Below are 14,613 nucleotides of genomic sequence, written 5' to 3' on the forward strand. Positions count from 1 at the left end.
GGATATCAGAGTTTTGGCAATCATACACCAAAAAGAAAAGCACTTGGAGCATTTTTCAAGGCTAGTGTAAGAATATATTTCCTTTTGTGTGGCAGAGACTGGATTTTCTTTCATTTAAATCCTATAAAAATATTGTCTAATTTATTAAAGGGTACAAAGACCATGATATTAAGAGTCATGTTAATCTGTCAATTTTAACAAGAAGCCATAATGAGTACTTACACACATGCACATACACACACAGTTTACAGAAACACAATGAGGAAGTAGTACAATTTAGTGACACACATATTCTAGGAAAAAATCTCAATTCTGCTATTTGAGAGCTTCAGATTTTAATGATTTCCCTAATCTCTCTCTCAATTCCAACATCTGTGGAATTATTTAAAATCACTTTGTAAAGCAAACATGAAAAAGAGCAATGTTTGACACATAGTAAATATTTAGAAACTCTAGTTTGTTAGTGTCATTATAGCAACTAGCATTATCATCACAGTTAGTTGCCATTTTCAACACAGCTAAGGATTTTAGCATTTTCTTTTCATTGCAGAGACGTGGGGTTTCTTGAAATTTTTATGGCTTCACTTTATGTCTTTCATGAGTCAAGTTTATTTTATGGAAGGATACCAAAACTTTTGAACTGATTTCACCTGTCCTTCCATTTTTCAGGATAGTTATCTCCTACATTTAAGAAAAGTTATGTAAGAATATTTCAAGTGAATATAATTGGTTTTACTGCATTTGACCCTTTTAGCAATAATATCTTGCCCTGAATAACTGACCTATCTTTTTATTAATAAATTCATACAGAAAATAAATGTAGTGAGGTAAATTACACAAATTCATCTTCAAAATGGTCTTTCTAAAGTGATTTATTAAACGTGCATGTAATTAGAGATCTAGTTCTTTAAAAATGTGCCAACAAGAAGTAATCACAAAGAATCTAGAGTTTAACATAATTTCTCTCACTTATTGCTCTATTTCTATAGGGCAGGGAGTAAATTTTATCCAAGTTGTTCATTATTTCATTGAAGAATGAAGAGATCACAGTGGTGATGATAGAAGGAAATGCTCAATGATAGAAGAAATATTTTTTTGGGAAAATTATATGGCTATAAAATCTTTTCAAGAGAAAACTAAATCTAGGGCTTTGCTGGTAATCTGGAGAGAGAGGATGTTGTTTTGTTCCTTGGTATCTGGCAGGGATTGGTCCCAAGTACCTCTCTGGATCTCATAATCTGTGAATCTTTAAGTTCTTTATAGAAAACTATGTGTTTATTACTTAGAATCTACCCACATCTTACATACATTAAGTCATTTCTGGATTGCTTGTCACATAGTACAATGTAAATGCTTGTTATTAGTTGTACTTTGTTGCTTAGAGAATGATGACAAGGCAAGTATTTGTATAAGTTCCGTGCTAATATATTCCATTACAAAAATTTCAATCTGCTGTTGGTTGAATTTAGGAACCTCAAGTCACAGAGAGCCAACTATGTCATACTTTTTTTTTTTACTTCTACCATTGCAAAACCTGGATAATTTATCTGATATATTTTTCAAAGTCTTTCTAGCACTATATACTTAGAGCATGAGATTTTAAGTACTATGTGAACTGCCCTAATGTCAAGATTGCTGCTGTTTCTGCTTATTTGCCAATAAAACTTTCACTAGTTAAAAATCTGTTATATGCATTTTCTAAGGAAATTCTCTGTAATATCAAAGGTAATCTCTTAAATTTGTTTATCTGCCAGTGCCGTATGAATAATAGCACCTTTTCGCTATGTACTTTGGATTTTTTTTTTCTTTTTTGGTCAGTCGTGGGGCTTGAACTCTGGGCTTGGATGCTGTTCCTAAACTCTTTAGCTCAAGGCGTGCGCTATATCTTTTGAACCACAGCATCACTTCTGGTTTTCTGGTGATTAATTGGAGATAGGGTCTCTAGGATTTTCCTGCCTGGGCTTGCTTTGAACTGCAATCCTCAGATCTCAGCCTCCTGAATAACTAGGATTACAGGTGTGAGCCACTAGCGCCTGGCTGTCCTTTGGAATTCTTAAAGTTCTTTATGATTGAAGAATATGATACAGGCAGAAGAAGAGCTTGTTAATCATTTGCCATTATACCCAAAATGTTGGTACAATTATTAATTATTTAACTATTTGTGGTCATTTTCTGAAGGTATAGAATTTACATGGATTTGCACTTGTGAACAATTTGACAGGAAGGGAGGGAGAGAGTTTTCTATCTTGTAATGTCTGATAGATCATAGATTGTGTTGAAAAAAGATTTTACAGTTTTGATTTATTACACAAGCCAAGTTCTTCACCATTTCTATACTTTTTCCTCTTCCTGGATAACTCTTTTCCAATATGCTAACATTGCATATTTCTATATGTCTTTCAGTCTCCTGAGAGGTGACATTGTCACCTTACTTAAAATAAGTCCAAGAGCATCTGACTCTGTCCCTACCTCCACTCTATAGTCATATTTAAATGGTCTCAATTTTTTTGTTTTCATCAATCATAACACACCATAGTTACATTATACTTTAGACCATGCCACCTGTCTCCCTGGATAGTCATTATAAGAACTGGAGAACTAGTCTCTCTAAATAGCATGTGCTAAGCATCCATAAACCACAACAACTCTACTATGTTGTATAAGATTATACTGATGTAGGATCAGAAGGTTCCTGCCCTTGAAGACTGAGAAGAGGGTGTAGGTGGAAACCCAGTATATAAAGGAGGCAACCACATGAAGACACGTACAGGCAGCAGTTCTGAAAGGTTGGAGGGTGGGAGAGGGAGGAAGAGAGATGTGGGTTAATCAAGAACTGCTCTCTGAGGAAGATTGCCCAGGCCCTGACTGATGCCTGACATTGATTAATCGATACTCTATCCTAGTATTTAACAAGTGTTCCATCCAAAAAGTTTTCTATAATATTTAACTTTACTTCCTTCAGCTTCAATTTATGCACATTCCTTTTGTTTTCTCTTCAAGAAAGCTAGGCAGCAATCACTAACAAAACTCTTTAATGCATATACCTAACAGGATATGCTTCTGTCTTGCTTCAGTCTTCCTGAGACTAAAGAAAAACAAGCAATAAAATTTGTTTTTTAACATAAAATCCCATTTAATTTGTTTGCTTAATAAATAATAAGCTTTGATACTACATTTTAAATGTTTGGTCTTCAGAAAGAAAGATAATTTTGATGATGATTTGAAAATAATTACTTGATTTTCATTTCACAAAAAAATTTTGATCCAAAAGGCAAAATAAAATCCTGTGAAAGAAATCTATAGAGTAAAATAAACATTAGGGTTATTGAGATTATTGAAGTTAATACTTATATTTATATGCATATATTATATTGGGGCAGTTTATATTTTAGAAATATAGAAAACTAGTGTCTGCATTTTATTTAATAACATTATTATATAATTCAAAAATCTTCAACTTTAGTATGTTTCTCAGAGGCCTCAAATTTTTTTTTTCTGTGCATCAAAAGCTACATTTCTTTTGGTCCCCTATGAACCATGTAGAAATTGATCTGCAATACATGTGGAGTCTCCAAGGGTATATTTAAATTTAGTAATGTTATTGCTAACTGTGAAGTTAATCTTCACTGTATGGGTTCTTTTCCCCAGGAAACTGAAGTAGCAGTTCAAGCTAAACAACCGGATGTGGAAAGGATTTTGTCTAAAGGGCAGCATTTGTACAAGGAAAAACCAGCCACTCAGCCAGTGAAGGTAATGAAGCAACCTCTAGCAATATCCATTACCTCATAATGGGTTACGCTTCCCCTGTTGTACATTTGCAATTGACGTGGTCTATTTATAATCAATGAAATAACTTGTAAGGAAATATTGGTCATACTGCACTAGCAGAGGCAAAGCTGTCTTTTTGGTCAACATACCCTATTTATATATTGTGATCTTAAGGCTATGAAGAGTCATTGCATTAAAGGACTCATTTCTGTCCTGGTGTGCTACTATCAATATACAAAGTAGTACCACCTTCAAGGTAGATTAAATTCTTTGGGGCTTTATTGCTTTGCTTTCCAGCCTTGATGCTTTTCATATTGTTTGGCTTAATTCAAATCAAGCTACTGCATCATACTGTCTGTCTCCAACAGCTGTAAAGAATCACAATATGGTCTGTGACCTTTCCTTTCTCTGTTGCTCTTTTTTATGAAAGAGGAAAACTGGCATTCGGGCTTCAGTACTTTATTGGGTCAAGAATTTTTAGTAAAATGTCATGTAATTGCTTCTTTCCTTGGTAAAAAAGCTGGCTTGGGTGAAAGCTTTCTATTCCTTTTCCTTTTTGGTGTGTATTGTGAAGTCTAGGGCACATTTATTCACAGGCCCTTATATGAGGATAGAAAGGGAATGTCAGGCCAGTTTAAAAAAAAAAAACAGCTAATCAATGGCTTCCATTTGTAAATTAGAGTCCAGTGATAAAGAGATGCTTGGTATAGGTTACCTGATTCTCTGTACCTGACCAAAATTATAATAGCTTCCATTATGATGAAGATTCCCAAGAGCCTGTAATGGTGGCTGTTTATCGATCAGTCTTGGATTCTCAGCTAATGTTGCAGGCTGAGATTTAGTGAGCACCTCCCTCATGTTTAAAACTGCTCTAAAACAGTGCAGGTCAATAACCTCATTATACAGCACCAGTTTGTCCTTGCAAACAACATTACCATGACTTAGATTCTGTCTCGAAGGTCACCACTTAGTTTCCTTTGTGCTTGGCCCAAACTTCATTTCTAGAAAATTGTTTGTTTTTCCCACAGTTTACATGAACTTTTCCTTTAGTAAATTAAAAGTTTGGGCCTGAACATAATGTCCAAACACCAGATGTTAAAAAGGCACAGCTTTTGGAAATGAATTTATCTCCACTCCTAGAATAAACACACACACACACACACACACACACACACACACCACACACACACACACACAAACACATACACATCATTTTCATACACTTTGAAGCTCAGTATGATCATTTTTTCATAAATTAATGATGTATTTGGTATTTAGAATGAAGAGTTAGAAACAGCCCTGAAAACAGTAAGTTTCATGGCTTCTAATGATACTTTAAAGAAAATTAGTCCCGAGGGTGTTTACCAGGCTGGCCTTCATTGTAGAAAGCTATGAAATGAAGAAATGAACCATTGCATAAGTCCATTGTATCCTCTCTTGGTTGATTCCCAGAACCTTAATACCATATGGTTATAACAATGAGCCAAGATTTAACACCAATTGGTACAGATTACAAATGTGAATTTAATTTGGCTTTATTTGTACCTTAAAAATAAACAGTGAAAAACCTACATACAAAGTTGAGGTAAATTTTGCTTTCATAATATATAACACAACTCAAGCCATGGGGATTAATTGAATGTCACCTCTACCCACACCATCCACTTCTAAGCTACTTTGAAATCAGAACCTGCATGTGTTGTTGTTGAGCAAGCCTACTTTCTGCTGCTGTATTAGCTTTGTAATAGAATAACTCTTCCAAAATGAAAGAAACAGCAAGGAGATATAGCTTCCCTTCTCCTGTACCTCCCTTAAAAGTCTTTTGTAGGTCAGTTTTGTTACATCCTTTTTCTTTTTTCCTGCTTCCTGCTTCTTCTCTATTCAGCATACTTGGGAGAGGTAGAATTTCCATGAAAGTCACTAGTGTTCTACTACTTTCCCTTGGAATTTGAAAAAGAATCAATTTATCAAGTATAAAGGGAATGATTGGTTTAGATGTATGGAGTGTGAAGAAACAGTTAACTCACCATCTTATTTGTGGTACTGAGAATAGAGTCCAGGGCTTTGTGCATGCTTGATAAGAACTCTACCACTAGAGCTACGCTCTACCTTATGATTGTAATATTTTAAAATACTAGAGACTCAAAAGGATTACCTCTTAGCATCATCTTATATGGTCACATGTACATAGCTTTTGACCTTTTCTGCTTGTCCTAGACATATACTAGTTATTGCAAATAAGGGAAACCATGGGACCTATGTTTCTTTGGGCCTGGCTTACTTCACTTAATATAATTTTTTCCAAGTCTTTCCATTTCCTAACAAATGGGGCAGTGTCATTCTTTCTGATGGAGGAATAGAATACATATATATATATATACATATATATGTATATATACACACATACATCCCACATTTTCACATTTTCTTGATCCATTCATCTACTGAGGGACATCTGTGTTGGTTCCATATCTTTGCTATGGTGAATAATGCTGCGATAAACATGGTTGTGCTTTGTTGCTGTAGTTTTTAATGTACTTATAATGCACTATGTTATTTTTTGTTTCTTTTGTATTTTCTTCTCCTATAGTATAACCCCTGCTTTCATTGTATTTGATTCTGGTGCCCTGCATCTTTTTTTTTCATTATTTTTTTATTGTGAGAATACTGTACAGAAGGGTTACAATTACATGGGCAAGATAATGAGTACATTTCTTATCAAGCATTGTAGCCTCCTCCTTTGTTTCCCCTTCCCTGCATCTTATATATACATTTTTTTTTCTAATTTGGGAGAGGAAGGGAAATAACAAAATCCTGAAACAAGGATACAGGTTGACCATTGTAACAATGAGTTATACAAGACATTATGTTGAAAACGAACTTTACAGCTTGGGGGGGGAGGGAGGAGTTGCGGAGGTGGGGAGGGAAGGGATGGTAGGGGAAAAACAAAGGAGGGGGCAACAGTACTCTATAGGAAATGTACTCATTACCTTACTCATGTAACTGTAACCCCTTTGTATAGTATTTTTACAATAAAAAATATGTTTAAAAAAGATTACCTCACAGGTCAGAGCCTGGCACTTAACTACATAACATGAAAGTGAGTGTTAGGGCTGCTCAAATCTCTGCATGTCTCAGAGCTTCTTTTTAAATAAGGTTAGGACCAATTTTCCTAGAGGCCGATCCATTGCTCAGATACTACCAACCCACAGGCATTTCCACATTAAGTCTTTATTCCAAAATTTGTTAATCATTCTATTTCTAGTACCTCTTCTTAATCCTGAGTTTTCCCAGACCTTTAGTAGAAAGGAAACCAGTCAGGAAAACCTGGTGGTACACTTTACCAGAGTAGTCTTACTTCTGCTTATATTTTAGGGAATAGTTTATTTGGCAAAGATAATTATGAAGAAAAAGTGATGTTCTGAAAGCAGAATATGCAAATCTCTTATGAAATGTATATGTGCTTCAGTGTTAAAATGGATAATTAGAGCTGGCCACCAAGTAGCTCTCAGCTGTAATACTAGTTATTCAGGAGACTGAGATCTGAAGACTGAGTTTTTAAGCATGCCCAGGCAAGAAAGTCCATGAGATTCTTGTCTCCAATTAACCAAAAACCAGGAGTGGAGCTGAGGCTCAAGTGGGAGAGTGCTAGCATTGACCCACACCCTCAACAAAAAAGAAAAGAAAAGAAAAGGAAACTCAGGGAGAGGGCCCAGGCCAAAAAAAAAATGAGGGTTAGGATGTCCACCAATTTATAAACATCCTAATTAAGGACATATCAGAAGATGCTTCTGTTTCTTAGGCAATGTGGAGATTGGCATCTCCACATTCTGTGTCAGACAGCATATCGGTTCTGCATTCACCTTCCATGAAGAGTTCCAATTCGGAGACGGCCTCATCTTTATTCAGGATCTGTCTTCTTCTCTTTGCTTCATTAATTTCTCAAGATATCTTTCAAAAATGTTGAATTTTAGAATTGCTTTCCTTTAAAAAAACATTCACATCAATTACTTGAGTAAGGAGACTTTATTTTGATATGTCTATTTTATGCAGATGCAGTGAGATATGTATGTGAAAACAGGGAAATGACATTGCCATTTTTTTTCTTCGATTACTATGGCAAACAGTTTTGTTTCAAGAAAATTTCAGATTGGAGTTAAGAACACAGTAACACTTTGTAAAACTTGCTTTAGCTTAACTGATGAGCACTGATAAGAAATCAAAGATTATGGGCCAAAAGATAATACATTTTTGGGTATTTGGGGTTTTGTTTGTTTTTATTTGTGTGGGAAGTTGTTTTTGCTTCTGTTTTTGTTAATTTTAATTTATCACTGACTAACCAACTTGGTCATTTTCTTTGAGGATTTCCTTAAAGTTAAAAAGTAATTTTGAGTTAATTCCTAATGATCAAATGTAATATTAGATCTGTGGTACAATTCATTGAATTCACCTAAGAATAATATGATTGATGATTTAAACATCTTTGTTTTGCTTTCTCCCCTCTTCTCTCCTGTGTGTTGGTACCCTTGCCCCTTTATTTCATTTTGCTTTTATATGGTCCAGCCATTTTAACTTCAGAAAGTGTTGAAGATTAATTTTCCAAATTAAATAAAGTTTTGCTAGTTACATCTTTGGTAATAATATATTTTATACTATCATTTGTAAAAACAATTCCAATAAGTTTTATTTTCCAGAGATAAAAAAACTAGGACATCAATAGATTCCCCTTCAATACTTAAATAGCAAAAAAGCAGTTAGGTGTGGTATTTGATATCTGTAATCCCAGCACTGGGGAGACGGAGGCAGGAAGAGCATAAGCTCAAGGCTAACCTGGACAACTTGCCTCAAAATAAATCAGGTACTTCCAAAAGATAAAATAAGATAGGAAGAGGGAAAGAAAGAGAATGATGGAGGGAGGGAGAAAGGAAAGGAGACAGGGATGGAAAGAAAATGACTGCCATGACTGACAACAGTGTTAACAAGTATAGATACATAAATAATTTGCTATTTGGTTCTTAAAAGTGTTACTTTTAAGCTCTGTACAGAAGCAATGAGATGGCACTTTCTTATATCCATATTGATTTTAAACATAACTTTTTGTTAAAATTTTTCATGTGCATGTATATTTTGAAATATTTATATTGTGTTCCATGTATTAGACCTGAGAGCATTAATGGAATTTTAAATGTCTTAGTTATTTGCGGAAGTGATAAGATGAAACCAGCTCGTTTTGATTTGCTAGCTTTTTATATTATCAAAAGAAATCTTGCTTGCCTAAACCCTATGATAAATTTTACTGCTACCCTTCGAACTATTTTTAAATATAACAGTAAAAGATTGGTGAGTTGCCTTTGCATTTTGCCAAAGGCTTCCATCCCAATATTTAACACAAAGTAATTGCAATAGACAAATGGTCAAGAGGGCAATTATAATCCTCCAGGTATCATTTCCTCAGATATAAGCTGCAAAATGACAGCATCATTAGTCATTTTCAATTACATTCAATCACAACCAAGGATGTTTCATTTTTTTCTAGCTTTTGTGTTGTTAATTAACAGATTAAGCTGTTTTATGTTTATCCCAGTGAGTTTGTTCTACTGCCAATATCAACATCTTAACATTTCCAAGAACTTCCTAAGGCTATGTTTTTTTCTAGCAGTGCTTGGAATATTATAACTGATGTGTATTTTAAGATTTATATATGGATTATATGATTGCATATTATTTTTGGTGTATTCTTGTTCAATTAAATATCTTAAATTGATTAATTTTTTCTTCGACATAATGTTTCCCAATTAAATATTACTCAAATTATAACAACATTTGGGTTTTATAATTCATGTCATGCATACAATCTTATTTACCTGCTATCATAATTTTATAACACAGAAATAGAAAAGGAACAGAGTCAATCAAATGATCAAATCTATTATGACTGCCAATTTTGGTGAGCACAGTGACAATAGAAAATAAGGGAAGGGACTTATAGAAAGAATGTGACAATACTAGATATATTTTATAAATCACTAACATGAGTAGCCAACATGTATTTTTTGAAAAATATGTTTGTTTTACAATGGAAGAAAATGTCTTAGACTAAAAATTGTAGTATTATAATTAAACAGGTGAAGAGTACCACTTTCCCAATTTAAAGATAAAATTTGTTATTTATTTTTGCTAATTCTAGGACTGGAACTCAGATGTCAGTGTTGTTCTTTAGCTTTTTCCCTTAAAGCTGTCACTCAACCCCTTGAGCCACATTTCTGGCTGTTAGCTAGTTAATTGGAAATAAGAGTTTCACAGTCCTTTCTGCCCTGGCTGAATTTGAACTGTGATCCTCTCATATCTCAGCCTCATCAATAGCCAGAATTACAGGCTGAGCCACTACTATCTGGCTTGTAAAAATACTTTAAAGAAAATGATCAATGTAAACTTTTGAAGATAATTACTCAAATTTTGATATGATCTTCCAAGTTATTCACAACATGACAGGCTTTGAATCCCCACAGGATACTGTTAAAACACTTTGGCTGAGACTATGAGGAATATACCTATAATTTAATAATTAGGAGCATTTGCAGGGAGGAAATCCTCCAGAATGAATATAGAACATCCCACTATAGGAACTTCAGAAAGAATTGCTTAATGAGTTCTTTTGGCTGAGTGACTCTGGAAAGTGCAAGCCCTGTGTGGATAGATGCTGTCAAGAAACAGAGACAATATGGTGAGAGAGTATTATCACAGATTTTATACAGATGGTGAGAGAATTGGAACAGAGATAGACCATTCCAGTGTTAAAGGAGCAGCAATGTAGCACACCGTCATTTCTGTGATGGCAGAGCACTCTTGTTGCTCCAAACCTGGTCATGCTGTAGCCTGGTTTTTTCGTAATTTGTTTTCTCTAAGTGTTTTTCATGTTTAACTGGGTCTATCATTGTCTCACTGGCTGTCAGCTACCAGCGATGGCATTTTATTTTATTTTCTCAGTAAATTTCAAAATTTAAAACCCATTTACAAAATGTTATAAAAGTTGATGTTTTTATTTTTCTTAAATATGTACTCTTCATTTCCCCAATAGTGTAATTTAGTTAACCTCTTAAAATTGTCTTTAAGAACATTTTCATAATTACCTCTTCCAGTGGTGCATATGAGATTGTGGTACACTAGAAATAATTGCTAAATATTTATCAACTTTCATCCCTCTTTATTTGCTTAGCCAAGTTCTTTCAATATACTTATATAAGCATTCCAAATATATGTCCCTTGAGACATGTATTTTAGGATAATGTGAAACCTTACAATTCAAAATAAAGCAGTCGAGATACAGCAAAATTATCAAGACCAATGTGAGTTCTCTACTAATGTAGAGAACTTGCTACTGAGAAAAGATTTGGACAAAAGTCTCAATTTAGGTTCAGTCATTCATGACAGAATTAGTCCACTGTTTTCACTGGGCCTCACTTGTATGAAATGCATTAGACTGACAAAAATGTGGATGTTTCTGTTCCAATGATCCTATACATGTCTGCATGTTTACAGCTATAGTTAGATTCCTTTATGTATTCAATAGATGATATTTTTTTCAGTAGATAATCATTTTTTCCTTGTAACTAATATCTACTCTTTGTAAGGAAGGCATTCTACATCATTGGTTATGATTGTTTTGATATTTAAGAACTATTTCAAAATAGGTATAGGCAATGGACAATAATGCTAAATTCAAAAGAAACTAAATTTGTCATTTAAAAATGCTCCTAGTTTCCTCCTTTTGGTACAATATGAATCCTGTCAAAATTTTCCAATTCTGGTCAAGAGTAGGACTTGATAACTATTATCCTATTGATTTTTTTCTTAAAATAAGTTGGAATTTAAATACTTTGGTTTCCTTCAATTTCCATATAGATTATTATTATTATTTTTTTTTTGTGGGTGGTGGGGCGTGAAATCTGGGCCTGGGCACTATCCCTCAGCTCTTCAGCTCAAGGCCACAGCGCCATTTCCGGCTTCTTTCCTGCTTATGTGGTGCTGAGGAATTGAACCCAGGGCCTCATGCATGTGAGGCAAGCACTCTGCCACTGAGCCACCTTCCCAGCCCTATATTCCTATTATGTGTAGCAAATTGTTATCTTTTACAGCCTTTTATTGAGTATTACTTAAAGTTTATTATATGAAGGACACTGCATTGGTTGTTGTAGCCAAAAATTTTTTTGCTACCTAAAAGAATTTTACAGCCTCATGAAAAAGATGAGAAAAAAATACATGCACCCCTGTTAGAGAAGCTAAAAACAAAATGCAGCAAAACAAAAAAGATCCTGGTGCAGATGGCTCATGCCTGTAATTCTAGCTATTCAGGAGGCTGAGTTCTATAAGATTGCAGTTTGAAACCATTCCAGACAGGAAAGTCTGTGAATTTCGAATTTCCAATTAACTATGAGAACCATTTCTTTGGCTCAAATGGTAGAGTGCCAGCCTTGAGCAAAAAAGCTAAGCAATGGCACCCAGGCCCTGAGTTCATGCCCTGGTAGTGCACACTCGCACATGCGTGCACGCGTGTGTGTGTGCGCGCACACACACACACACACATACACACACACACACACACACACACACACACACACACACACACACACAAGAACTTCCATAATATATTATAATCAGTTTCACCTCTAAAGCACACAAGATTCTTAAAGATACTAAACATATTGCAAGAGTGTTTGTGATAAGCTAAATCCAAAAGTATAGTTATTCAAAACATGATTTCATTTGCTAAAACTTATTTTTAAAATGAGAAATATACAATTCTGAGCTCATTGTACTGTTTGGTCCTTTGCAATATCCTGGAAAATTGGGAGTTTCACTTAATTTTTGTCTTTGAAAATATGATAATACTTTATTTCTCATCTAGAAAGAACAGTTGACAAGATAACACCAGATAAGTTTGAATAATCTTTTCAATGCTCATGTATTAATAAATGGGATATTGACTATTTCCAGATAACTAAAACCTAGTCTTTTAAAGCACTCATATATTTTATTGTAACTATTTTAATGAAAACTTTTATTGACTATCTTCTGTTTTGCTTCATTAGGCTGTGCATAATATCTAACCAACAATTTTATAGTACTTTACAGTTCAGAGTTCTTTTCACATAAAACATCTCATTTAGTTTCTCCAACAAAGCTATGAGTTAGGTGATAGTATTACATCCAACTTTCAAGGAAGATAAATCTCTGTGACCTCTCCGATTTGCTAAGGATCACCTAATCAGTAGTCATGGATTAGGTCTCAACTCTAAGACTTCTGATTTGAAATCCCAATGTAATTGTGGGATGTCATTATTAACATCAATTGTCCTGTTTAGTTATACAATGATGTACTTGCAACATGATAATGTTCAGTGCAGAACATACTTCAGGTGAATCCCAAATAGTCAATTTGCTTTTAAAAGACAGGTTGTAAAATAAATATGTATTTTAATATATATCTTAAATACTAGCATTAGCATTATACCTCATTAAGTGAAATGCTTACACTATAGAAAACAAGTAGAACATAAGCCAATCATAAGAAATCTCATTGCCTTATATGGTCATAGCTATCTCAACAGGGTGCTCTCTCTGGGAAAGGGGGTTAGGGGCTGATCATTTGCTGCCTTTACTACATGGGCCTAGTGTTGCCTAAGGAAAGAGCATGTTAAGCCATGAGGGAGGAGACTTCTGGGCTAATACCAGCCAATATTTTAGAAACCTGAATTTGTAACATTGGTTTAGGAGATTAATTTTTCAAGTACAGTTTTATTTAGGAATTATAAAAGCCTAATAAAATGATTACATACCTGAAAAACATTGCATAAAGACTTTTTAACTCCTCTCTAAGAAAAGTCATCACTGGTATACAATTCATATATTTAATTGGGGAGAGGAACACTTGATTAATTTAATTTTTCCATCCTTCACATAGCATTATTGTTCAGTTTAATTAAATTCATAAATATTTACTAAAACACCCTTGTTAATAAGCAATGGATTCAGCTGAGCACTAGTGGCTCACACCTGTATAATCTTCCTACTTGGGAGGCCGAGATCTGGGAATTATGGTTCAAACCAGCCAAGGTAGAAAAGTTCATGAGACTCTTATCTCCAATTAACCACAAAAAAGATCAAAAGTAGGAGTTGTAGCTCAAGTGGAAGAGCATTAGGCTTGAGCAAAAGAACCTCAGGGACAGTGCCCAGGACAGGGGGGGAAAGAAGCACTAGATTCAGTATGATGGGAACACCATACAAAGAATAGATAAGTTAGTACCTGCCAACGCACAATCTAACTGGAAAGATACATCCTAAAAAGGATGGACTCAAAGAAGCATTTTGTTAGAAACATTCTCTTCAGTTCTTCCCTGGTCAAGATCAAACATAACACACGCACACACACTGCCTCTACCATTCTCTACAATGACAACCCTGGGAATCAAGTCCAGACTTCTGCTCACTCTGATGGCCACATTATTCCATCAACTCATATCTCTGCTTCACTTGGATTCAGAAAACCACAAATCTTATCACATCACTCTTCTATTCTAAATGCCTCTAAGTACTCCTTGGTTTTAGAAGACAATCTTATATCCAGATAACAAGGACAAGGAAGTAACTTAAAAGGGCCCCAAAGCCTCTTATCTATGCACCTTTAAACAATGCTCTTTCTGTTTAGGATGTAATCACTTAAACCTCTTCTTTCTGAGCAATCTGTAGCCTTCTCTAAAGACCAACTCATTATTAATTGTTTTAGGCAATTTATTGACCTCTCCAGCCTGAGTTAAACTGTACCATCAATGTGTCTTGTTAAAATTA

General features: G+C 34.6%; 1 protein-coding gene across 9 annotated transcripts in view; it reads left to right on the plus strand.

The window, feature by feature from the left end:
• The window catches only part of Dmd (dystrophin), a 2,040,854-nt gene that overhangs the window by 1,344,520 nt on the left and 681,721 nt on the right, over positions 1-14,613 (plus strand). For all 9 annotated transcript variants that reach the window (XM_070040660.1, XM_070040663.1, XM_070040664.1 and 6 more), the window contains one exon: positions 3,649-3,750. In XM_070040660.1, coding sequence (XP_069896761.1) covers positions 3,649-3,750 — 102 coding nt within the window. The remainder of the gene's footprint in view (positions 1-3,648; positions 3,751-14,613) is intronic.

Source organism: Dipodomys merriami, unplaced genomic scaffold, assembly GCF_024711535.1.
Source record: "Dipodomys merriami isolate MVZ:Mamm:240054 unplaced genomic scaffold, mDipMer1.0.p SCAF_3, whole genome shotgun sequence".
NCBI classification, from domain to species: Eukaryota; Metazoa; Chordata; class Mammalia; order Rodentia; family Heteromyidae; genus Dipodomys; species Dipodomys merriami.